At 47.7% G+C, this 26164-nt stretch overlaps 1 protein-coding gene across 3 annotated transcripts in view; it reads right to left on the bottom strand.

Annotated features, from left to right (window-relative positions):
- Window positions 1-24279, bottom strand: part of LOC122946774 (ubiquitin carboxyl-terminal hydrolase 12-like) — a 77523-nt gene extending 53244 nt beyond the window's left edge. The window contains exon 1 of one of the 3 annotated variants that reach the window (XM_044306579.1): window positions 23889-24279. Coding sequence is in view for 2 of the 3 variants with exons in the window: in XM_044306577.1 (XP_044162512.1) it covers window positions 23889-23936 (48 nt within the window). In the remaining variant the exon portion in view is untranslated. The remainder of the gene's footprint in view (window positions 1-23888) is intronic. The other 2 variants (XM_044306577.1, XM_044306578.1) reach the window with 2 other exon arrangements.
- Window positions 24280-26164: the final 1885 nt, after the last annotated feature.

The raw sequence follows: 26164 nt of genomic DNA, 5'->3' as shown, positions 1-26164 counted from the left end.
GTATTCACGAACATAATCCCTGACAAGTAGGAAAGGAGGCTGAGGCAACTCTTTACCTCAGTGTTCTGACGTAACTTGTCCTGCTGTGTGAATAGGACAGGTTTTGTGTGCACTACTAGGAAGGCAGTCATTTTATTTCTTCTAATGATTGATCCCCAGACAAAATGGAATATATTTTTAAGTAATATTGAAATATTTTCAGTAATTTTATTTTCTTAATTCCCAGAGAACCCCTTTAAATAACCTTCGCTTAGTCTACTACTTAATTTTCTTTCTTTCTTTTTTTAAGGGGTGATTTAGACCATTTTCTGGTGAACAGCACCATTTTGTGAAGAACTAACATGACAGAAGAAGACCAATGCCAGGTACCTTTCAAAAAGCTCACCTGCCGCTGTTGGATTTATCAGTCATTGTTGGGCGCTGTCGTTGAAAAGTCTTTCATGCTGAGCACCAAATCTGCATCCCATTAACGGAAACCCAGACTAGCTCAAAGATCATTGTTGGTCGGTTGTTTTGTAGCTGAATTGCTGTCCAAGATGACAACTTTCACAGACCAACCATGAACAACAAGCCGTTCATAAAGTGGCAACCTAAAATCTCTAATGTATGGCCAACTTACTACTATGTTGATGCCTACAAAAGTCTAGGGCCCTGATTTATCAAGACTCTCGTGTGCTACTTCGGACTCAATGGAACTTGAGCCACCGAAGGAGATATGTCATTTATGACGAATCGCAGGACTCATCATAATTCAAATGTACAAGCTGGTGTACACGTCAGTCATTATTTATGTCAGTTTCAGGCATAAATAATGATAAATGTGGTGGAGCCAATGGCCCTGCCCACACTCCACCCTTGCCATGCCCCATTTTAAGACACTGGCAAGGGGTTGGCGCAAAATGAAAGCTGTGACTTAAAAAGTCACATTAAAAAAACTGGTTTAGGGGAGATGATAAATTGAAAAGAAGCAGCAGCAGACTGGAAGAGAAGTTGTGGGGTAATGGGGGCTAAGTATTTTATTATTTTCCTAAGCCCACCAACACATAATTGATCCTATGGGGAGGCTCACAGTCATGCGACTGGACGACATAGACTGCAGCATACATTTACAGAGTTCTTATACAATGACATTTTATTTATTCCATGAAAGTACCTGGCGGCAATCTAAGGTAATATAATGCTCAGAATACACATACCATTGCTCTCTCACACAAGATGTGACACTAAGTAGATAGAGAGCAGACAGCTCTGCTGCTTCCCCGCTCTCTTCTACGGAGGCGTTTTTTCCACATTAACATTCTGATCTTAACCAGCTTCTCCAGTCAATGGAAAGGATGCTCAATCAAACCTTATTAGCAAAAGCTAAACCAATAGAGATCTCACGTCGTGGAACGGCTTTAGAGAAAGATGGTGGAATCTAAATGACGTATATATGATAAACACAAGGCTGGATGTTAGGACAAGTAGTAGTTATGCTTAATGTAGTAGCAGTCATAAAAGACATCACTATTTCATTGAAATGGAGACATAAAAGACAGCACAACCACTGCCACAAGATTCATTCATTTGTACCCAGAGAACTGTGAAGGACATCTTGTCCCTCAAAGGAAATTCCACCAAAAACAAATATGCAGAGTGGTTCACTCCCAGTATAAAGAAAGCTGTCTCTTGCCTCCTACTGGGGTAGCTAACCTGTAGTCCATGTCGGACCTTTTCACAGGCTTTGAAACAAAACTAAGACTATCGGCTGTACCAGACGCCTTCTCCAAAAGAAAAAGAAGACCCATGTACAGACAGCCATTTTAGATATTTTGCTTGTTGTGAGTAAGCGGGCATGCTTGGTTGGCTGGGTCCTTTGTGGTAGATGTTGAGGGTGCTATTTCTCTTCCCGAAGAAAACTGAATTGGTGTAGGGAGTCTTAAAAGCCAAAAAATGCTCCCTGGAGATATGCAGATTAGCTCAATTCCAAGAGAAAGAAAGCTGTCTATGTAGTGCCACCTACTGGAGGTGACTTCCCTATAGTCAATGTCTGCCCTTTTCACATGTCCTATGAGTCTCCCTACACCAGTTCTGGAGCGCTCCACAGAACCTCATTTCACACAGTATTCACAGTTCACATCTTTGTTGACCAGGGTGTGAGACATGCAGGAAGGAGGACTCATGGTAAGTTCACAACTACAGCAGGTAAATCCGGTAGACTGTTCAGGCAGAGGAGCACACCAACAGTTACCATACCCAGTACAGCCAGGCACCAGCAGATCCTCATTTACTATAATGGGATACAACAGGGAATTAAAAAAAAAAAAAAAAAAAAACAACAACATACTAACCCCCAAACCCATAAATATTTTACAAGTCGACACCTGACACAGTCAAAACAGCACCTAGCACTTTATACACACAGGCCTTCATGCACCTTTGAGTCAAAGTGTCATTTTTCCTAAAAATTGTTTAAAAGTTAACATTAGTGGGTAAAAGTGTAACCCAGTCAGAAAGGCATATGGACCACACCTCTTAGAAATTGGTTGCCTTGACAGACTGTTGACAACCATGTCCATCATCATGTAACTTTGTGACAAACCTTCGTGCAACTTTGCAGCAAAGTGATTATTGGCAAAAATTTCACAAACATTCAAATTTGCAACTAAAGTGTATACTCGACTACTTCGACTATTACTCCCCACCAGGAGCCATATAGGGCTCTGTTGAAACGCTATAAATACTGTAGGCCATTCAAGCAATATGGTCCAGCCCATTTTCTCACTCCTCATCAGGAGCATTATAGGGCTTTGTTGGAGTGCTATGCTTATTGTAGACTAATCAACTACAAATTGACAACTAAATATAGGCACAGAACTAGTTCACCCTGCATGCATAGCCACCAAGATAGACCGCCACAAAGACTTGGCGGCACCCCTGGACACATAGATACTCACTCAGAGCCAAGTTCATTCACCCAGACACTGCTGCATGAGTGGTCCACTATTAAGACATGGCAACAGAAGACACCAGCCATGCAGAAACGGCCGCTAGTGGCCGTCCCTCATGCCGACACAGCCGTAGAAGCCGTCGGCCATGTGGAGCTGTCCGCTAATCAACACACTAGATAAACTCAGCAGCAGAAGGAGACAGCAAGAGCAGTCATCCCAGCAAGCATAAACACTGAAGCAAACAGCTCCCTAGGTACATGAGGCCACCAGCAAGGCGGGCACCGGCTCAACGGCAGGCCGCCAGCTCAACGGCAGGCCGCCAGGCGGGCACCGGCTCAACGGCAGGCCCCAAAAGCCACGAGGCAGACAACCAGGCCCCAAAAGCCACGAGGCAGACAACCAGGCCCCAAAAGCCACGAGGCAGACAACCAGGCCCCAAAAGCCACGAGGCAGACAACCAGGCCCCAAAAGCCACGAGGCAGACAACCAGGCCCCAAAAGCCATGAGGCAGACAACCAGGCCCCAAAAGCCATCAGTCAGACAAGCAAAATATTTGCTGTGTAACTTAAGTAGAGTCATTATAGGGAGTACCTTATTTCACAGCTATGGGAGCTGCATGATCTAGGCTCCTCCTTCCTCGTCTGAGCCGCATGCCGGAGAAGGCACAGGAATAAATGTTCCCATGAGGCAGACCCTCCATGGATCCGTGCTGCATGCGGTGGAATGCAATACCCCTCTGGGCTGCTTCTTCTTACCCATGGATCTGGGCTTCAAACGTTGCGTGGCCTTACTCCACTGAGGGGCAAACGCAACTGCCGCAAGAAACAGACAGAGGGCCCCTTTTTATGCTGCAGGTTTCCTGGGGCGGATCCTCTCTCTGTGTGGTGCTGTCGTGGGGGACGTTATCCGTATTTTTTGCAGACCGCAAAATACCGTACATACGGTCGTGTGCATGAGCCTTAATGCTGCGTGTCTCTGGCCAACATCAGCTGCAATGTATTGTACTGTATTATTTCAGGAATAGATGGGATAACGGAAACATTCAATGTAATCTTTCACAGCTGTCCCAATAACCGCAAGCTCCACAGACATTGCACTTCACTACCCCGGGTCTCACTCCCACTCCCGCCTGCTCCTAAATCCCTCCAAGGACGTAAGCAGAAAAACCTATAATGAAGTATTGCTGGACAGGGGTATAAAGGCGAAAGCATTTAATATACTCACAAACAAAAACAATGGTACTTTGCCTGTCTGTTTATTCAGTTTGGTTTTGTGACATTTATAGAACGTCCATTCAGAGATTGCAGCTGCACGCTAATCGTACAGCTGCTGAGAAGGGGGTCAATGACAGCAGGGCTCCCCAGGGAGAAGGCAGGGGCCGTTTGTCTGTGTCCTTGTCTTCTTGATCCCTGTATATACAGCAAGGAAGCGATGTGCCTCTTCCCGTGCATACCCCGTGGTGATATGACCACTGGGGCGGGAGACTTCAGGAGACCTCGGTCAGCCCTGCAATGAGGCTATACAGCCTCTCTGGGGGGTGTATTTCCCCTGTAACTGGGGCTACTATGTCAGGGTCAGTTATAGGAGAAATCAATATAAAAAAATAAAAAATATGTGATGTTAAATGTTCCCTAGAGGTCTTGTATGACCTGATGGGGGGCACAAAGTGTAAAATAAAAAAAAAGTGTTTTTATAAAAATAAAAAATAAAAGTTTCACAGGAAAAAAAAAATAAACTCTTTTTCTCCAATTAAATCATTGAAAAAATATTTTAAAAAAAGGAATTCGGTATCGCCACACCGCTCAGTCAACGAAAAAGTAAAAAAGTCATGGCTCTTAAAAACCATTTCAGTAAATTCCATGTTAGAAAATCTAGATGCAGCTCCTTCCCTTCTCAGCCCTGGCCGATCCCCAAACAGTAGTTTATGACCACAAATGGGGTGTTACTGTATTCAGGAGAAAATAGGTAGCACATTGTGCTGTGATAATATTTTGAATTGGGATTTCATGCTTAAAGGGGTTGTCCAAGTTATATTTATTGATGACCTATCCTCAGGATAGGTCATCAATATCAGGTTGGCGGGGGTCCGATCAGCTGTTTGAAGAGAAGGCGTGTGCGGTGTCAGCGCTGCCTCCTCTTCACTGTTTACCTTCTAGCCGTTGCATCTGCAGTGGTGGCAAGGTGTAATTACACCCAAGCCTTCCTATTGAAATGAATGGGACGGCTTGGGTGTAATTACACCTGCTCACCACTGCAGATGCAACGGCTAGAAGGTAAACAGTGAAGAGGAGGCAGCGCTGACACCGCACACGCCTTCTCTTCAAACAGCTGATCGGAGGGGGTGCCGGACCCCCTCCGATCTGATATTGATGACCTATCCTGAGGATAGGTCATCAATAAATATAACTTGGACAACCCCTTTAAGCATTTGTACGAGTACACAGGAGTATCCCCAACAGAGTGAGAGAGGGGGGGGGGTGGCCTTTATTTTTATTTTTTTAAATGCTGAACTCAAAATATGATCAAACCATTGGCGTCATATAATGCCCCATGCTAAGCCATGCCCCAAATGATCGTTCTATAATCAATATGGAAGCTACATGTTCAATTAATCACGATTTACATTTTTGTCATAATTGACCCAGCCCTAGTGTCACACTGCTCTCTCAAGGGCAAACACTGAAAAATGAAGAAATCTAAACTGTCTTATTATATGGGAATTTGTATTTATTTATCAAAATTGTGTCGTGCCCATCTCCCAGTGACGAGGCGGCTTCTAACAGACAGGACCCGGGTGATGCTAGGGAGGCTCGTCCCCGTCTGCCAATGGCTAACCCCGACACCGGATGTTTTCATCCGAGCACAGAGAGAAGCAGCAGGGGCAGTAAGGGGATCAGGAGAGGCGCGGAGAGCGGGGTAAGTATATTCCCTGTAAGGGGCCCGGCATATGGGGAGGGGCAGTTTATAGTATTGGATAACAACTTTAACCGCCTCAGGACCGCTGCACACAGGATTGGTTAAATGGCTTCTGTGCTCCTCTGCTGGTCCTTTTCGTCGGTTGGTCCCAGCAGAGGAGCACACATCACAGTGAGTATACCAAACACAAGACTTAGCCCCCAGATCACCTCCCATCACCCCAATTAACCCCTTGATCACCCCTGTCAATCACTAGTGAAAGGGAAAAAGTGATCAGTGTAAACTGTAACTTTTTTTTCCCACTAGTATTGACGGTTAGGTTTTAGGATAGTTTAGGCCCCTTTGGTAGGTAGTTAGCGTCAGTTAGCGCCCAGCCCACCGCACCGCACTCACTGATTCGCTTATTAGCGTATCGCTAATCAGCATTGGTACTTTTATAGTATCTGTAAGTGATCAGAACCGATCACAGTCAGATCTATAATTGTATTAGTGTCACCTTAGCTCGCCCTCCAGCCAAAACGCAGTGTTTGCCCGATCAGGCCTGATCGGTCGCCCACACGTGCGTTCACCCACGCCCGCCCCACGCAGTGACAAAAATTATTATTATTTTTTTATCACTGCACAATCACTTTACAAGCGCTGCAGCAATATAAAAAATCAGTTTTGATATTTTTTATCAATCGCAGCGGCCTCCGGTACTTCGCTAGCCTCCCATTTGTAAGACAGGCTTGCTTTTTTTCTTGGGTAGTCTCAGGGAATACCCCCTAAATTTAGTTGACCAAATGGCAAGTAAGGGGTATTCTTCTGAAGAGGCCTACAGGCTTCTGACCCAGTCGGATGAGGAATGGGAACCCTCATCTGACGAATCCAGCGGGTCAGAATACGAACCTGTAGAAAGCAGTGGCAGTCTGACCCAAAGTTCGGATGAGGAGGCTGAGGTCCCTGATAGCATCAGGCGTACCCGGCCCCGTGTTGCTAGACCACAGGTTGCGCAGGATCCGCTTCAAGGGCAGCAGAGTGGGGCTGGTGCTGTCGGATTACGTGGTGAGGCATACCCCAGCAGCGCAGCCCATCCTGGACCTAGTACCAGCACTGCCGTACAACATGGTGAAGTGGCGAGCACCAGAAGGGCAGTTGAAGCTGGTACAGTGGCACGTGCATTAGTTACCCCGTCGCAGCCACCGCACAGACAGGCCCGTAGAGCCCCTAGAATCCCTGAGGTGCTGGCAAACCCAGATTGGCAGTCCCCAACTTCAGCCGCACCAGTAGTTCCCCCTTTCACCGCCCAGTCTGGAGTTTGGGTTGAGACAGCTCAGATCAGATCAGCGCTGGGGTTTTTTGAGCTGTTCTAGACTGCAGAGCTCTTGGACTTAGTCGTGGCAGAAACATACCGGTATGCCACTCAATTTATAGCCGCCAAGCCGGGAAGCTTTTATGCCCAGTCTTTCCGGTGAAAACCCGTCCAAGTTTCCAAATTTAAAACTTTTCTGGGCCTTCTCCTCAACATGGGTCTAACCAAAAAGCATGAATTGCGGTCATATTGGTCCACGAACCCAATTCATCACATGCCCATGTTCTCTGCTGCCATGTCCAGGGCACGATATGAGACCATCCTGCGTTTCCTGCACTTCAGCGACAACACCACCTCCCGTCCCAGAGGCCACCCAGCTTTTGACCGGCTCCACAAAATTCGGCCCCTCATAGACCACTTTAACACCAAATTTGCTGATTTGTATACCCCTGAGCAAAACATCTGCATAGATGAGTCCCTTATACATTTTACCGGGCGCCTTGGCTTCAAACAATACATCCCAAGCAAGCGAGCCCGGTATAAGCTCTGTGAAAGGGCCACAGGCTATACGCACAAATTTCGGGTCTATGAGGGTAAAGATCAGACCCTGGAGCCGGTCGGTTGCCCTGACTACCTGGGGAGCAGTGGGAAGACAGTCTGGGACTTGGTGTCACCCTTATTTGGCAAGGGGTACCATCTTTATGTGGACAATTTCTACACAAAAGTGTGCCCCTCTTCAGGCATTTGTTTTTAGAACAGATTGGCTGCTGTGGCTCCGCGCGACCTAGTCGCCGGGGCTTCCCCCAACGGCCCGTTACCACCCGTCTTGCAAGGGGGGAGAGGGCTGCATTGTGTAACGAAGAACTGCTTGCGGTGAAATGGAGAGACAAGCATGACGTTTACATGCTCTCCTCCATTCACGCAGACACGACAATCCAAATTGAGCGAGCAACCAGTGTCATTGAAAAGCCCCTCTGTGTCCACGACTATAATTTGCTCATGGGAGGGGTGGACTTCAATGACCAGATGTTGGCTCCCTATTTACTTTTCCGCAGAACCAGACGCTGGTATAAGAAGGCGTCTGTATATTTAATTCAATTGGCTGTATATAATAGTTTTGTTCTCTACAGTAAGGCTGGGAGAACAGGATCCTTCCTCAAATTTCAGGAAGAGATCATCGAGAACCTCCTGTATCCAGGAGGTTCCGTGGCCCCAACCACCAGTGTAGTGAGCCGTCTACACGAGTGACATTTCCCCAATGTCGTTGCTGGTACCTCAAAACCAACCACCACCCCGAAAAAAAATGTTGTGTCTGTAGCAGGAGTGGAATAAGGCGTGACACCCACTATTTCTGTCCTGACCGCCCTGACTGCCCTGACCACCCTGCCCTATGCTTTGGAGAGTGTTTCCGGAAGTACCACACACAGGTACACCTAGCATAGGGATCACATCTCACAGGACAGGCACACAGGGCTCTTAGGGCCCTTTCACTCACAGCTGCTGCAAACCTCTCCTTTCACCTGGGACAAAGTGCATAATGTACTTCGCCACATCTCTGGGCGATTTGCGCTTTGCACATTGTCCCATGGGGAAGGAGAGGTTTGTCCTATAAAAGGTAAAAAAAGCAACAAACAAAAAAAAAAAAAAAAATCACTGGTAAGCAAAGAAGTTAATGTTCTATTCCAAAAGTTCAATAAAGGTCATAAAAGTTAATGTTCTGTTCAAATGTTATATAAAGTTAATGTGCATTCTGATAGAAGCATTGCGCTGCTGTCAGATTACACAAAAGTCAGTGTATGCGGCGCTGCAAGACAAGATTTCTCCTCTGCAGTAAAAAAAAAAGATACGTTTGCCGAGGCTTATGAGCTGAGGGGCGTGGTTCATATGCTTTGGCAAACACTTTGTATATCATAATAAAATAAAATAAAATAAAATCCCGGGAATGATTTATTCATCCACATCAATTGATGTGAATGGAGAAATCTGGTTTGCCAGGGCATACGAGGTGAGTGGGTTTGGATGTTGGGCGGAGCTCCTATGTCCTGGCAGATGCCTTCCCCCTCCTTTTTTTTTTTTGGCACAGAGATTTTTTTCATCCACATTGGTCGATGCGAATTAAGAAATCTGTGCCGTTCATTTTTTCTTTCAGCCCAGAGGCTGAACGAAAAAAAAAAAAATAATATCTCATTACCCGTATGCTCAATATAAGGAGAATAGCAGAAACTTCTAATGCTGGCCATACATGTAATGATTGCGGAGACCTTCAAATGCCAGGGCAGTACAAACACCCCACAAATGGCCCCATTTTGGAAAGAAGACACCCCAAGGTATTCGCTGAGGGGCAAAGTGAGTCCATGAAAGATTTAACTTTTTGTCCCAAGTTAGCGGAAAGGGAGTCTTTGTGAGAAAAAAAATAAATAATCAATTTCCGCTAACTTGTGCCAAAAAAAAAAAAATCTTCTATGAACTCGCCATGCCCCTCATGGAATACTTTGGGGTGTCTTCTTTGCAAAATGGGGTCACATGTGGGGTATTTATACTGCCCTGGCATTTTAGTGGCCCTAAAGCGTGAGAAGAAGTCTGGAATCCAAATGTCTAAAAATGCCCTCCTAAAAGGAATTTGGGCCCCTTTGCGCAACTAGGATGCAAAAAAGTGTCACACATGTGGTATCGCCGTACTCAGAAGAAGTAGGGCAATGTGTTTTGTGGTGTATTTTTACATATACCCATGCTGGGTGAGAGAAATATCTCTCTAAAATGACAACTTTGCATAAAAATAAATGGGAAAAGTTCTTTTAGGCCTCTTTCACACGGGCGTGAGTTTTTTTGCCCGGATAAGAGACGGGTGCGTTGCGGGAAAATGCGCGCTTTTTTCTGCGCAAGTGCAAAACATTGTCATGAGTTGCACTCGCGTGAGAAAAATCGCGCATGTTTGGTACCCAAACCCGAACTTCTTCATAGAAGTTCGGGCTTGGGATTGATGTTCTGAAGATTGTATTATTTTCCCTTATAACATGGTTATAAGGGAAAATAATAGCATTCTGAATACAGAATGCATAGTAAACCAGCGCTAGAGGGGTTAAAAAAAAATAAAAAAAAATTTAACTCACCTTAGTCCACTTGCTCGCGAAGCTGGCATCTCCTTGTGTCTCCGCTGCTGATGAACAGGACCTGGGGTGGGCTGCTCCATTAAATACAGGTTAAGGACCTTCGATGACGTCACTCCGGTCATCACATGGTACGTCACATGATCTTTTACCATGGTGATTCACCATGGTAAAAGACCATGTGATGACCGGAGTGACGTCATCGAAGGTCCTTAAGCTCTATTTAATGGAGCAGCTCACCCCAGGTCCTGTTCATCAGCAGCGGAGACACAAGGAGATGCCAGCTTCGCGAGCAAGTGGACTAAGGTGAGTTAAATTATTTTTTATTTTTTTTTAACCCCTCTGGCAATCTTCGGAACTCCCATAGAAATGAATAGAGCAGCTGCGTGCTTTTGTGACCATCCGCTCCAGTCATTTCAGAGGAGCAGCAAGGGGCCCCCATTCTCATGACTGGTGAGCGTCCCTATGGATAGGGGATAACTTTTACCTACCAGAATACAATTAACATGTATAGGTACTAAGCTCTTTGCGATGACCCCTACTACTGGCAATGTTTGTCTAGGGAGATTACATGGCTGTATGCTTTATTTTATTCATCTGTTTCAATGAGTAGGGTTGAAACATGGGAACTCAATAATTTGCAGGGGTGTGGGCACATGTTGTAGAGGACCTTTCATGGGTCCAGACTTTATAAACTAAGTATCAGGGTATGTAGAGCATAGAACGGGGATCGCCATCGTTCGCCACTGTGGCCCCCGTTGTATTCTCCCGCCCTGTATGCTAATCTTCGCATCGGTACAGGGAGGAGGAGACTGCCCTGTTTATCAATGGGAGTCTCCTTCTCCCTGGCTGTAGCGCTGTCCAATCGCAGCCAGGAAGAAGGTGAGGTTTTTCTTCTCCCTGGCTGTGACGCTCTGCGCTGCTATTGGACAGCGCTACAGCCACGGAGAAGGAGATGCCCATTGAGAAACAGGGCAGTCTCCTCCTCCCTGTACCGATGCGAAAATTAGCATACAGGGCGGGAGAATACAACGGGAGCCACATCGGGTGAATGGAGCGGCGCCCAGTAAAAATAGTAAGCGCTATTAGATTCCTGCTCTATGCTCTACATACCCTGGTACTTCGTTTAGAAAGTCTGGACTCATGAAAGGTCCTCTTTAAGGCCTCATGCACACGGCTGTTGTTTGGGTCCGCATCCGAGCCGCCGTTTTGGCGGCTCGGATGCGGACCCATTGACTTCAACGGGGCCGCAAAAGATGCAGACAGCACTCAGTGTGCTGTCCGCATCCGTGGCCCCATTCTGCGGCCCCGTTAAAAAAATATAAAACATGTCCTATTCTTGTCCACGTTTTGCGGACAAGAATAGGCATTTACATTGCCGGCGCCAGTTCCGTTCCGCAAATAACTTATCTCTGTAGAGGCTCCAATCCTGGTTTTGGCTCACAATCACTGACTAAACACTGGTGTGTGAATGAGGCTATACTCCGTATCTAGCAGGGGTATGCACATACGTTGCTCAGCATCTAGCAGGGGTATGCACATACGTTGCTCAGCATCTAGCAGGGGTATGCACATACGTTACTCAGCATCTAGCAGGGGTATGCACATACGTTACTCAGTATCTAGCAGGGGTATGCACATACGTTACTCAGTATCTAGCAGGGGTATGCACATACGTTACTCAGTATCTAGCAGGGGTATGCACATACGTTACTCAGTATCTAGCAGGGGTATGCACATACGTTACTCAGTATCTAGCAGGGGTATGCACATACGTTACTCAGTATCTAGCAGGGGTATGCACATACGTTACTCAGTATCTAGCAGGGGTATGCACATACGTTACTCAGTATCTAGCAGGGGTATGCACATACGTTACTCAGTATCTAGCAGGGGTATGCACATACGTTACTCAGTATCTAGCAGGGGTATGCACATACGTTACTCAGTATCTAGCAGGGGTATGCACATACGTTACTCAGTATCTAGCAGGGGTATGCACATACGTTACTCAGTATCTAGCAGGGGTATGCACATACGTTACTCAGTATCTAGCAGGGGTATGCATATACTTTTGTTTTCCATATACTGTAAAGCATTTCGCACCAGGCAGGTTCCTGACAAATACACCCCTTGCGCATTCTCGCCGTGTCAGCAAGTTGCTACACAGAGAATTACTTTGGCGATTAAGGGAAATGTATATTTGAAACCCGCCACCACGCTTACATGAATGCCCCTGTGAAGTACATGCAGAGCTAGTTAAAGGGGTTGTCCGGGTTCAGAGCTGAAGGCAGCCCCCCTGATGTTAGCATGATGCGCTCCCTTGCCCTGCGCTGGATCGAGCAGGGCAAGGGCTCTTATTTACAATAACACGTTTCGCCCGGCAGTGTGTTCGGTGACGTCACCGGCTTTGATGGGCGGGCTTTAGCGCTTCCCTAGCCGTTTTACAGGCTAGGGCAGCGCTAAAGCCACCAATCAGTGGCAGTGATGTCACCGGGCTTCCTGGCAGCCCTATGGAGAGTCCGGTTTGTCACCAGAACTCCAGAAAATGCCTTTGCTCTGCGCGATTTAGCGCAGGGCAAAGGAGAGCATCGGAGCATGAACTGCTCCGATGCTATAGTCAGGGGGGCTGCCTGGGTGGAAATGGAGGTATGTCCGGGTTCAGCTCTGAACCAAGACAACCCCTTTAACTCTTTAATGCTGGCACTGGCAGGTCTCTGGGATCAGCAGCCTCAGGATCAGCCGCAGTATTGATTTGTTTCATTTTGTGGTTTGTTGGAGCGATAACAATGTATCATCAGCAAAATGAGGAGAGAACGATCCGGATGACAAGAACAACCTCCCTAACATGTCCCCACTGACTCTGCAATTCTGTTAAAGTGTAACACAAGTAACTATGAACTTCAAGCATTACTGAAGTGAGGAAGAAGGGTCATCAGCTTCCAACACAGGAGATAGTGTAACGCACGCTAATGGCCAGTCCTTACCTCTTGCGGCCCGTATGTGTAACCATTCACTTCAATGGGGCTGCAAAAAAATAACGAAATGACTGTGTGCATATGTCCGCATGACCGTTCTGCAAAAATATAGAACATGTCCTATTATTGTCCGCATTACGGACAAGGAAAGGATAGTTCTATTAGGGGCCAGCCTTTACGTTCTGCAAAATGCGGAATGCACACGGCCAGTATCCGTGTTTTGCGGACTGCAAAACGGCCAATGGTCGTGTGTAGGGATGTCCTGATACCATTTTTTTTTTTTTAAGACCGAGTACAAGTACCGATACTTTTATTTAAGTATTTACTGATACCAATTACAACAATAATATAAATAACACATTTATTTTGTGACCACTGACCAAAGAAACAGCGGGGCAGTTGCTGATAGCAATGAAGAAAATGTAAGCTGGAATTTGGTTGCTATGGACAACTGCTTTACTTTTCCTTTGTACAAGGGTTAATAAATGGGCATATAACAGTGTTTCCCAACCAGTGTGCCTCCAGCTGTGCAAAACTACACCTCCCAGCATGCCATCAGCTGGAGGCACACTGGTTGGGAAACATTATTATATGCCCCCCCACCTTATTTTATATTCGCTGTTTGAACATGAAATTGAGAGAAATTAACTGAATTTCTCCTCCATTTCATGCACTGTACCCACCTGCCCTGCTGTAATCCTTCCCATGCGGATCACCAGAGTACTGGGAGGAGGTGGCTTTAACTTCTCCCAGTGCTAGGCAACCGCATGGGACTTGGGAGCCGCCGCACAGAAGTCCCGCCCCCGCGCCGATCAGCTGGGACACACTGCCGTCCCCGCGCTGACCGGCTGGGAGCGCCACCGCGCGCAAGCAAACACTGGACCCGCCGCCGCAGCCGCCATCCCCACCGCTGATCATCTGGGACACACTGCTGCATGGCCATCAGGTATCGGCAGTGGTATCGGCGACATTTGCACGAGTGCAAGTATTCGTGCAAATGTCCGGTATCGGGACATCCCTAGTCGTGTGCATGAGCCCTAAATATAATGGTGGAGTGTGGTAGTAGTCAGTGAAGGTTATAATGATGACATGTCAGCAGTTAGCTGGACCTGGAAATATGCTTTAAAATGAATGGGCGGAGATGCAGTAACATGTATGGCCACATCTGATCACACAGCAATTGGTTGTGGCCCCTTCCTTCTGCAAAACGGTGGATGTCTTGGGCTCAGAGGACTACAATCATAGACTGATGGCCTAACCCAAGGGTAGGATTCTGCTGCTGATCCTGGCACATTGCCCAATTGTGAGCTTGGCTATTGTTACCAACTGTGTTTCAATTGATGGACCACTTCTAGATCTTTGTGGATCTTACTTGTTGTCTAACTAATCCCCTTCTCGCCTAAGTTGAGTCCTTTGATAAACCGCCTTTTGGAGGGGGGGGGGGGTTCAACTTGGGGACTGTATAGGTATTTATTAGGGTGCTACACTAGGGATAAGTTCCAGAGTTATAGGGTTTCCCCTTGCAACTTTAGGGTATCTAGGGTGAAGTATACAGTCAGGGGGTCCCTTCATCCTCCCCGCCTACCCTATTATTTAACTAAGGGGCTGTGAAAGCATTTCTTCCCGCTGATCTGACAGGACTTGCATGATACTTGCTGGGCGCCATACAGATGCCTCAGCCAATGCGGTGTGCAGCTGTGTCTGTCCACAACAGGCGTCAGATCAGGAAGGAAAGTACGCCTGCACAGCCCCTCTAACCCAGGCATGCTCAAACTGCGGCCCTCCAACTGCTGCAAAACTACAACTCCCAGCATGCCTGAACAGCCTACAGCAGGGCATTGTGGGAGTTGTAGTTTTACAACAGCTGGAGGGCCACAGGTTGAGGGTGCCTGCTCTAACCATACGGGTACACAGATCTGCTGCTAACCTACCTGTCATTTCTAATATCCTCTTTGGTCTAGTAAGGCCCACAAAGACTTTGTTTTTGACTAAGCGGTTATTCTTACAACATCTTTTACTCGCTATGCGCGTTTCCTAATGAAGGGGCTACTTAAGGCCTCCTGCACACGAAGGTGTGCTGCCCGTTGCCGTATTGCGGATGCGCAATACAAAGGCACCATTCTGTGTGCATTCCACATCACGGATGCAGACCCATACACTTCAATGGGTCCACAAATACGGAGATGCGGAATGGAAGCACGGAACCCTACGGAAGCAGTACGGAGTGCTTCCGTGGGGTTTCGTCCCGTACTTCTGTTCCGCAAAAAGATAGAACATGTCCTATCTTTTTGCAGATCAGGGACCCTTTAAAGTGAATGGGTCCACGATCCTCTGCGGCTGCCCCACATTGGCGTGCAGGAGGCCTTACCTTGAAGTTTTACTGTTCTAACAGTAAACAGTAAATCATCCTCATCTTACAATGTTCCACCCTCTTTTCCATTTCTTTGGTCTCTGGTTTTCTGAAGAACATAATATTAACTAATATTAAATCTAAACCAAAACTACAGTAACTCATGCAAACTTTCTCAATGCAAAGGGTAAGGAGCATTACCATACACACATATGAACATAAATCGGCTTCGATACCCCCTCTACATGGAGAAGCCGTCCCACTGGTGGGGCAGAGGTTCCTAACTGTGCAACCCTTATTTAATAAACCAATTCTGACAACCAAAATAAACCATTATAATGTAGTAAACCAGTAGAAGGAACACGTTAGACTGTCCTGTATATTACCATAGCCAAAGCCTTGGCAGTCTCCTACATCCATTAAAGGGGTTATCCATATGGTATGGATGGCCTACCCTCCTGACTCCTGCGGTCTCTTCACAGCTTACCATAGTGCCGTCCATTGTCCAGCGGCTGTGCTTGGTGATGCAGCTCAGCCCCACGCACTGGAACAGGACACATGGCCAATGTCCAGTGAAGTCACTGGCCTAGTCACAGACCCCTGCAGCCTCTGCCAACAGCTGATCGGCGGGGTCCCAGGAGTCGGAGCCTCGCTGATCCGATATTGATGACTTATCCTGAGCACAGGCCATCAATATCAAATTCCCGGAGAACCATTTTAATTTCAAGTCCTGCCTGAATATAACAAGTCTTTCTCTAATGTAAACTAATGAACGGAGGGTCATTGCCAGAGGGCGCAATAATGCCTGTACAAGCGTCATAGACTCCTGTACAGACAATTGTACGCTCTGAAAAATGTCTAATGAGTATGACTACACACCGGGAGCACAGCAATACCTCTGGTGCCTGACAGATCCAGTAACCAAGATCCGTGCAGTAAGGAGGCTGACGATTTTGCAGTTTTGGTGGGCTACCAGACCATTCAGCGCATCTCTCGAACCCCCTTCCTATGCGCACTGAACTTATAGCAGCACTTTTCATTTTATTATTTTTTATGAATTAGCTCATTTTATGAAGAAGGCGAGCACGCCCTACCCTGGCACCAGTGCGGGACCTTTGATATCCTTGCCGGCCATTGACGGAAGGGTCAGAGATCATGGCAGGAAAGGAGCCTCTGCTTGGCACCCTAAAAGGCTGGTGGAGAGAAGAAACTGGCCCAGGTGATGTAAGACCACAAGTTCCCACAGGGTTTGGGGTCCAATAGTGGCATTGTCCACCTCCAATGTCACTTGTGTACACCCCCCGCCGCCCCATCCCCAAGTACACCACAGTATTAGTGCCACCATTCAGGGGTAAATAACAGTGGTTTACAAAGGTTCACATAAGAGTGAGTTCACATTGACCTATGGCTAGACAGTGGACCCCTATAGTGCTGGCCCAGAAAAAGCTACCTATATATCCTGCTGGAGTCCAAGAGTGCATCCATTTTTAAGGAGACTCCAGAATAACCAAGGAGGGTTGGAAACAGGCAATCGGTTGTCCCAGATATAGTGACAGCCATGTTGGCCATGTTAGGCTTCATGCAAATGACCACATTCATTTTGAAGTCTGCAAATCGCGGATCCGTATCTCTGTGCCTCAAAAGACCGCCCACCCACTGAAGTCAATGGGTCCACAAACATGCGTGGATCACACGAGGACTGCATCCGTGATTTGTAGACCACAAAAACAACATGGTCGTGTGCATGAGGCCTTATGGCGACAGCCACAGTGCTCAATGATATAAAGTACAGAGGAGTCAGACACTACACTGTGCCACAGTCCAATATATTGTTAAGGAGTCTGGACTATACCCGCCTCCTGTGCATTCACCCCAGATCCCATGCAGGGGCTTATTAACCCTAGCCACTGCCACCAGATCACGGTAGAGATTCAGTCTCATCTTCTGCGAGACCCCCGCTGATCAGCTGTTTGAGAAGGCAGCAGTGCACGCTGGTCATGGGGCATGGGCTGGGCTTAGCCCCAGTGAAAAGAATGGGGCTAAGCTGTGCCCAGGCCAGTAAAATAGTCGTGACATCACTCCCCTGTGGGAAGCTGCGAGAAGGCTGTGGCGCCACTACGGGCGTGGCTGCCTTCTCAAACAGCTGATCAGTGGGGGTCCCAGGGGTCCAACCCCCACCAATCAGATACTGATGACCTGTCCAAGAGATAGATCAGTAAGAAAAAGGCAGTCAACCCCTTTAATGTTAAAGGGGGAGCAGCCAATGGCAGACGGGGACGAGTCTCCTTAGCATCACCCGCTAAGCTAGGTAGGCTTGTCCCTGTCACTGCCTGCCATTGGCTGTTCCCCCCGACACTGGATGTTTTTATGCACACAGGGGGAGAAGAAGCAGTGGCGGTGCGGAGTGCAGGGAGTGGGGAGCAAGGTAAGTACATTCAGTATGAGAGGCCTGGCCGTATAGGGGGCATTTTTCAGTCTCGGATAACCGTTTTAAGTATGCCTACGTATGGTTTATTTGAATTGCTGCAACTTTCATACTCCTCAAAAATGCTAAGAGGAGTATTGTTACTCTGCCGGAAAAAATGTAGTGCGACCTCTGGTCCTTGCCTTCCACAAGCTCAGCACGTAACTGACCACAGATTGCTCTATATGTCCCAGTACAAACCCAGTTAAATGACAGAAAGTAAAAATGTGATCAAAAACACATGAAATCTTTTTACGGAAAGGACCATCAGATAGATGTCTGCTCAAAGACATTGCACACTGGCAAACATCAGAAAAAAGACAAGATCAGCATGAAGTCTAGATGTAGAGAAACAAAGAGTAAACGAGAGGAAGATCGGATTTCTGCCTACGAGCTGCGCAAATAAAACAAAGTAGCAATACAAGAACCAGTAACCGCAATGTAGCAGGCGGTTTTCTAAGGCCCCTTTACAGACAAGCGTGAGCGGATTAGGTCTGGATGAGTTCACTGAAAAATGCGTGATTTCGCAAGCAAGTTCATTCAGTTTAGTATGCGATTGCGTTCAGTTTTTATCGCACGGGTGCAGCGCGATTTAATGTGTTTTGCACACGCATGATAAAAAACTGAAGGTATATGTAACAGATCTCCTGGCACCCCGACCGGGTACCTCCGTCGATAGATGCTCCTAGTGCTTCCCGAGGACTCCAAGCACTCCAATTGACACCGTACGCACTGCAGACCCCACGAACCGCCGAAGCTTGGTTGGGGTCTCACCGTCTCCTACCCACCCTGGGCCTACGACAAGGCTTCAGCTTCCAGTGGGTGAACCTCTCCTAAATCCAGAGAGCAGGAACCATGAACAAGCTCTTACAAGAGCTTATACTCAGGGGAGTATTGTGATATAGCAATCCCCAAGAGAGTAGTTATCCCATTCCCCAAACATGAGCCAAAACTTCATGAAGGTATAAAGCAGCCTCTTTATTTTAACACACAAGCATTTTATACACATCTTCCAACAAGATTACCGCCCACAGGGTTTTGTAAAAACAGCCAATAACCACGTACAATACACTCAGACACTCCCACACAAAATCCTCCCCTCTGCCGGTGATACAATTACCTCACACTGGGTTAATGCAATCATCACAGGCAGGAGAATACACAATATCCTCTGTCCTGGAGACAACCGAGAAGTAATTCAATTATCTCTCAGGACAAAGGACATCGCCAATACACACAGAGAGACAATGGAACAGACCTCCCTACTCAACGTATACAATGTCCCACCCTTTACAATACACAGACATTTAACATCCCAAAATGGCATGAATTAGACCAGGGGTTCAAGTTAGTCCAAGTCCTTTGTGAACAAAAGAGGCCTGGCTGATGAGAGGGCCCATAATCCTGGGGCAAGAGGCTAGTAGCCAGGCCCCTCCAAAACCCAGTGGCGAGGTTGGTTTCGCCACAGTATACAAACAACATCTCTTAGCAACCATCCGTGAAGAACACATCGCATCTCGCACTTGCTCGCGGATGCAAGGCGATTTTCACGCAGCCCCTTTCACTTCTATGGGGCCAGCGTTGCGTGAAAAATCGCAGAATATACAACATGCTGCGATTTTCACACAACGCACAAGTGATGCCTGAAAACCACTGCTCATGTACACAGCCCCATTGAAATGAATGGGTCAGGATTCAGTGCGCACTCGCCCGTGTTAAAGGGGCCTAAAACTTTTCATCACCATGGTGCCAACATATTCTACACTGCAACAGATTTTCCTTCCTGAACAACATGCATGCCACAGCCTGATGCTGCCATCCACTGCCAAATGTACGGTGCCAGCTCCACCTGCGTCATGGACCACTCCTGCAAAGTGGGGACAGCGATAATGACCGCTGCTGCCAGCTCCTCCAGGACAAGCCTTTGAAAGCATGGACTGATGCAGGAATCAGAGGGCAGAGCATCGCTCATAGCTGCAGCTCCTACTACTGGAGGAAAAGGGGGACTGCTGTCACATGGGGGAAAAGGGGCCCCTGCTGCTAACACTACTGCTGGGGGGAAGGTTAGCCACCCTGTTGCTGGTAATATTGGGAGAATGGACATTTATTTAATTTTTATTTTAAAAGGTGAAAGTTTAATCAGAAAATGACCTATTATTTAAATTATGTTTTTATGTTAAACATATGTCATTATCTATATTAAAAATTATTAGAATCCTACAGTTTTCACACTAGAATACGTTAAGACTTTTGAGAGCAACTACACAGACACAATGGTTTGGAGGGGACCCCACTGACGTCTATGGGGGAGTTTTCTAGGCATGCTCTGGACTAGGGATGAGCCAATCAACTTCGGATGAAACAGTTTCAATACTGTACGGAGCGAGCGCGATTGTCCATATTGCTTCCTTTTCCATCACATTATACACTGCTCGTTTCCATGGTTACAGACCACCCTGCAATCCATCAGTGGTGGTCGTGCTTGCACACTTTAGAAAAAAGCGTCAGCCTCTCTGGTGAATGGGACCGTGGGAGCGCACATAGGCTGGTGCTTTTTCCTATATTGTGGTGTTGGTGGTCACATAGAAAAATAAAAAAATAAAAAAACACCACCAAATCCTATATATTTAACATAAAAATGTGATTTAAACAATAGGATATTTTCTGATAAAAAATTCCCTTTAAAAATTCCTGTGCCCAAGAAGTCGTCCAACCAAAAATAAACAGAGCCGGGTATGTGTATAAAAAAAGAAAATAAAAATCACCCTATGCTCAAACTCAGTAGTTCTCCTCTCCAAGTTTTCGGATCCAGTTTTCATCGGATCCAAGTTTTAAAATGGTTTCTCAGTTTAAAAATCAAATACCGAAGTTATTCACCGAGATCTTGCGAGACTTGTCGCAGGTCGTACGGCGATTGATCTCCGTGCAGCATTAAAGAGAAGTTTTGAGCGAAGCGACTTCAGATCTAGGGTCCAAAGCTTGCTTCGCTCATCCCTACCATTCACAAGTCCGTAGTGAATTGCAGATCCGCAATACACCCGGCCGGCACCCCCATAGAACTGCCTATTCTTGCCCGCAATTGCGGACAAGAATAGGACATGTTCTATTTTTTTTTTTTTTCGGGAGCTGCGGACCTGAAGATCGGGGGGGGGGGGGGGGGGGGGGCGCTCCGGAAATGCAGATGCATCCATTCCTGCCCCATAGAGAATGAATGGGTCCGCACCCGTTCCACAGAATTGCAGAACGGGTGCGGACACATTCACAGACGTGTGAATGGACCCTAATAGAGGCGCTACTCAATGACACAGCACTCTTCTCTCATGGTGATGAAGAAGGGATCCAACGTGATAAAATGTGGGATTCTGTCCGCTCAGTGGCCCCTGTAGTCTCAGGGTGTATGACACAGCGCGCCAGCAGTGCCCACCCTACTGGGCACAGTAAGGAAACACCTCAATATTTGTAAATATCCTGAGAATGTCATGCACACTACAAAAGACAAAACTCCTACACACATTGACATGAACAAACAGTCAGTCCATGCCGAGAAAATCCCAACATGGTCTATAGCTGGAAGAAAGGGGGAAAAAAAAAAAAACGGACGGCACATCCGTGTGTCATCCATATTCTATGGTCACTGCTCAGATAAAAAGTCATTTCCAGAAAATCTCCTAGAAATGGTCCATGAAAACCATGGACGTCATCTGTGTTGTGTAAGAGGTTTTTACAGAACCGTAGATTATAAACCTAAGGATCCATAATCACAGACATAAATAGGGCATGCTTCCATGGCGTCACTCAAAACAGAACCGCGGTCCGTGGAAAGCAACCCACGTGTGACTACACACATTGAAGGCAACGGGTACGTGTGCTGTCCGTGGAGAACACAGCGGGCGTCCACCATGATTGATGGATGGTTTCAGGACTCTCGTGTTGGCTTCTCGGCTCTCCGAACTAGGTGCTGGGCGCGGGCATTCCCATTAGTGGCAGCACTGGGCATCTCTTACACGTGCGGGACACACCTAATCATCATTAACATGGAGACATAGTGACTCGTGTTGAGCGCGTTTCAAGTTCAGGTTATCTAAGAATTCCGTTATGGATTCCGCTACCACGGAGCATACCTCATGGTAGATGGGAGCAGAATCCATAACGGAAAACCTAGCTAACCCGAACCTGGTACACCGGACTAAAAACACAAGTTTGCTCATCCCTAATAGTGACCGTACCAACGGCGGTGTGTAAATGGCGCAAAAGAAAAGGCAAATGGCCGCCTATCAAATTCCACCTTTCATTTTTCAGAAACCATCTGCCAAGTGACAGCAGGAGCCCAATTAGTTGCCAACCACTCCACTTTGTACCAGTTTACATACATCTCTCCCAGTAGGTGTACTGGGGTGTAACCTACACTATTTCTTACTGGGGGAAAGGTATAAAAACTGGTGCAGAGGAAAAGTTGAGTGGTTGCCCATGGCAACCAATTGGGCTACTGCTTTCACCTCCGGCAGCCTGCTGGAATTCGCCGGATCTGGCCAGATACTGCCGTCCACCACCAGACCCCACTGACTATAATGGGATCCGGCCAGATACTGCCGTCCACCACCAGACCCCACTGACTATAATGGGATCCGGCCAGATACTGCCGTCCACCACCAGACCCCACTGACTATAATGGGATCCGGACAGATACTGCCGTCCACCACCAGACCCCACTGACTATAATGGGATCCGGCCCGGACAGATACTGCCGTCCACCACCAGACCCCACTGACTATAATGGGATCCGGCCCGGCCAGATACTGCCGTCCACCACCAGACCCCACTGACTATAATGGGATCCGGACAGATACTGCCGTCCACCACCAGACCCCACTGACTATAATGGGATCCGGCCCGGACAGATACTGCCGTCCACCACCAGACCCCACTGACTATAATGGGATCCAGCCAGATACTGCCGTCCACCACCAGACCCCACTGACTATAATAGGATCCGGCCAGATACTGCCGTCCACCACCAGACCCCACTGACTATAATGGGATCCGGACAGATACTGCCGTCCACCACCAGACCCCACTGACTATAATGGGATCCGGCCAGATACTGCCGTCCACCACCAGACCCCACTGACTATAATGGGATCCGGCCCGGCCAGATACTGCCGTCCACCACCAGACCCCACTGACTATAATGGGATCCGGCCCGGCCAGATACTGCCGTCCACCACCAGACCCCACTGACTATAATGGGATCCGGCCGCTGTGTGCGCATTTTGGTAAGACAAAAAGAAACTGTGTGGTTCAGAGGCGAATGGCAGCATCGTCGGATCCAGTGAACTTCCCCAGGTTACCCTCTGCAGGATCAGTTTTACGGGCCCTGTAGTCGTTTCATAGCCCAATATCCAGGACTGCCGGTGATATCACAGCGGGCACTACAGATACCAGCGCACCTTCACTGTGTGCCAGCTGGAGTGAAGGTGGTAAATAACAGTGTGCCCAGGGATCTGAGGGGGTAGTCTTTACACCTCATGACCCCCCCACAAAGTGCCAGGACCTGAGGATAATGGGCTGACAACTACAAAAAAATAAACTATGCCAGGAGTTTTCTGTAGTCAAAGAGGGGCGTGGTCAGAGGTCACATGGGATGTGACACAAGTGATCCGACACCTCACTATAGTGCAAATGAGAGACACTGTCACTAAGCAACGGGTCCTCACATGACACTCAGGGCATGCTGGGAAGTGTAGTGCCACAGCAGCTGCAGGCTATCGCTATGCGGGTACACCCCTATGCATCTCCCCCAGCAGCTCACATCTTCCTCCCCGGGCCTCGCAGCTCCCGCATCCGGCACTCACCATCGTACAGATCGAGGCGATCTTACGGACTGTCATCAGTACGTCCATCCGCCCTCCTCCACCGTCGCCATGATGAACCGGAGCTCGGCCCTTGACAGCCGCAGCAGGGTCACCGGGAAAGCGCTCCGCCCGCCGCTGTGCTACATCGAAAAGGAGCCGACCGGAAACATGGCGGAACGGACGCAGGTTCCTTGTTCAGACGTTCCGTGCAACAGACGTGAGAATTGCACTGCGGCCGGCGTGTGCCGTCTGCCCCGGCGGCCTGTAACTTCTCTGTGACCGCTTCTATGGGCCACTGCCGGGCCCCCCGCAGGACTACAGACCGGGCTACAGGGGAGCTGCCATAACGCAGGAGTCATGTGGTATCGCCCAGGGTCACGTGACTCTGCACTGCTCCTTCTGGGTACAGGGAGGGGTATCGTGGAGGAGGTGGGTGCCTGACTAGGGCATAGGGTGTCTGTGGCAGAGGAAGCCTCAGTGCCCTGCCACACAGGCTGTGATGGGCACTAGAAATGTATTGCACAGTTCCCGCCTCCTTACATTTTTGTGAATTTCGAACTGCAAGAAAATGGAATTGCATCATTTAATGGCTTTTTGATAAATCCGCCTTTAATTGTGAGACGCTCAGACGAAGTCTACTTCATCGAGAAACTTGCATTTTCAACTTTTGGCGAGATCGGTGCAAAAATTTAATTTTTTGTTGTTGCAATTAGCGCACATTATGATTTGGTGCACTTTTTGGTGTAGTTTGCTACAAATTGATACTTCCCCAAATGTGTGCGGAGATATTCGGGGGGGGGGGGGGGGGGTCCTGTGTTTCCTACAGTGTCTTGATATCCTCTGCGCCCCATGTTGTGGGTGGATACAAGTTGACTGAAGGCGGGGACATGTAGGCAGGGACTGCAGAATAAAATACCGCCCCAGCAGAACCAAATACCACAGTGCAGCACAAAATACTGCCATCTGCACCGCAGTATGAAACTGTATCATCGTTCTGAGGATGGCTATACAGTTGAGTTCAGGAGGGCTTCTGCGACCGCTGGCCAAGTGCATCCTTTTTTTATGTACATGGCTGGCCACCATGAGGCGGGCCCCCTGGGCATTGGCAAACAGGAATATTTCCCTGTGGAGTCTATGGCCAATCCGCCCGACTTAATGTATGATAAAGTGCAGGCCTTCTCATAAGTTAATGGGGTTGTCTCATCATGGATAATGGATGCATATCGCTAGGATATGCCCCCATTGTCTTATAGGTGCGGGTCCCAGCTAGAACAGAGCCCCGCAAGTGAAGGAGGGTGAACTGCACATGTGCAGCCGCCCTCCATTCATTTTCCATGGGGCCAGCAAAAATAGTCGAGTGCTGGCTCGGCTATTTCCATCAGCCCCATAGAAATGAATGGGAGCGGGGTCCGCGAATGCGCGGTAAGCTCCCATTCACTTCTATGGGGATCAGGCTTGGAGGTGGCCAGACCAGAGTCCTCCAGCCACCACCTTGTGGGGCTCCGTTCTCGATAGAGGTGCGGGACCCGCACCTATAAAACAATGGCATATCCTAGCGATGAGACAACCCCTTTAAGCTCATCCTCAGGGACTCCATGTGCCTAGAATGAAATCTACCTCAGAAAACTGAGGTAAATGATAATAAATCTGCCCACACCATGCCTTCTTAACGGAAAGTGATGAGGACAGCGTAAAACTGAAAGGTGCACAAACCCGCTGTTTCCTACTTTTTTACGCTAGTTTTCTGGAATAGGGCCTTCAAAAATGACCCTCATTGTCCCATAGAAACATTGCTATGCCAAATGTAGAATGCTATGTAAGGAATCTGAAGGGGAAAAACATAATTCACCAGTATAAAATGGAGGCATACAGAAGTGAGTAGAGAGCTCATGCACCAGTACGTATCCAACAGGAAATAATTGTGCACATACTGTATGTATCTTACATGTGTGAATGAGCATTGACGTTAGCATACCGCACCTATAAGACAGCGGTGCACAGGGCTATAAGCCCATACTTAGGGTTTGTGCACACAGATCTAGACCTCATGCACACAACGATATTTTGTATGTGTGTCCGATCCCTTTTTTTGCAGATTGCACACGGGCCATTTACAGTATTTTTTGCTTTATACGTCCGTGTTGCATCCGTTTTTTTGTTTTTTTTGCAGACCCATTGTAGCAATGCCTATCTTTGTCCGCAAATTGGACAAAAATAGGACATGTTCTATCCTTTTTGTGGAGATGCGGAATGGACATCTGTATTGCTCTGCATCT

The sequence above is a fragment of the Bufo gargarizans genome, chromosome 9 (genome assembly GCF_014858855.1).
Source record: "Bufo gargarizans isolate SCDJY-AF-19 chromosome 9, ASM1485885v1, whole genome shotgun sequence".
In the NCBI taxonomy this organism is placed as follows: Eukaryota; Metazoa; Chordata; class Amphibia; order Anura; family Bufonidae; genus Bufo; species Bufo gargarizans.
Note: the sequence above shows the minus strand (reverse complement) of the source record. Positions and strands in the feature narration are given on the sequence as shown.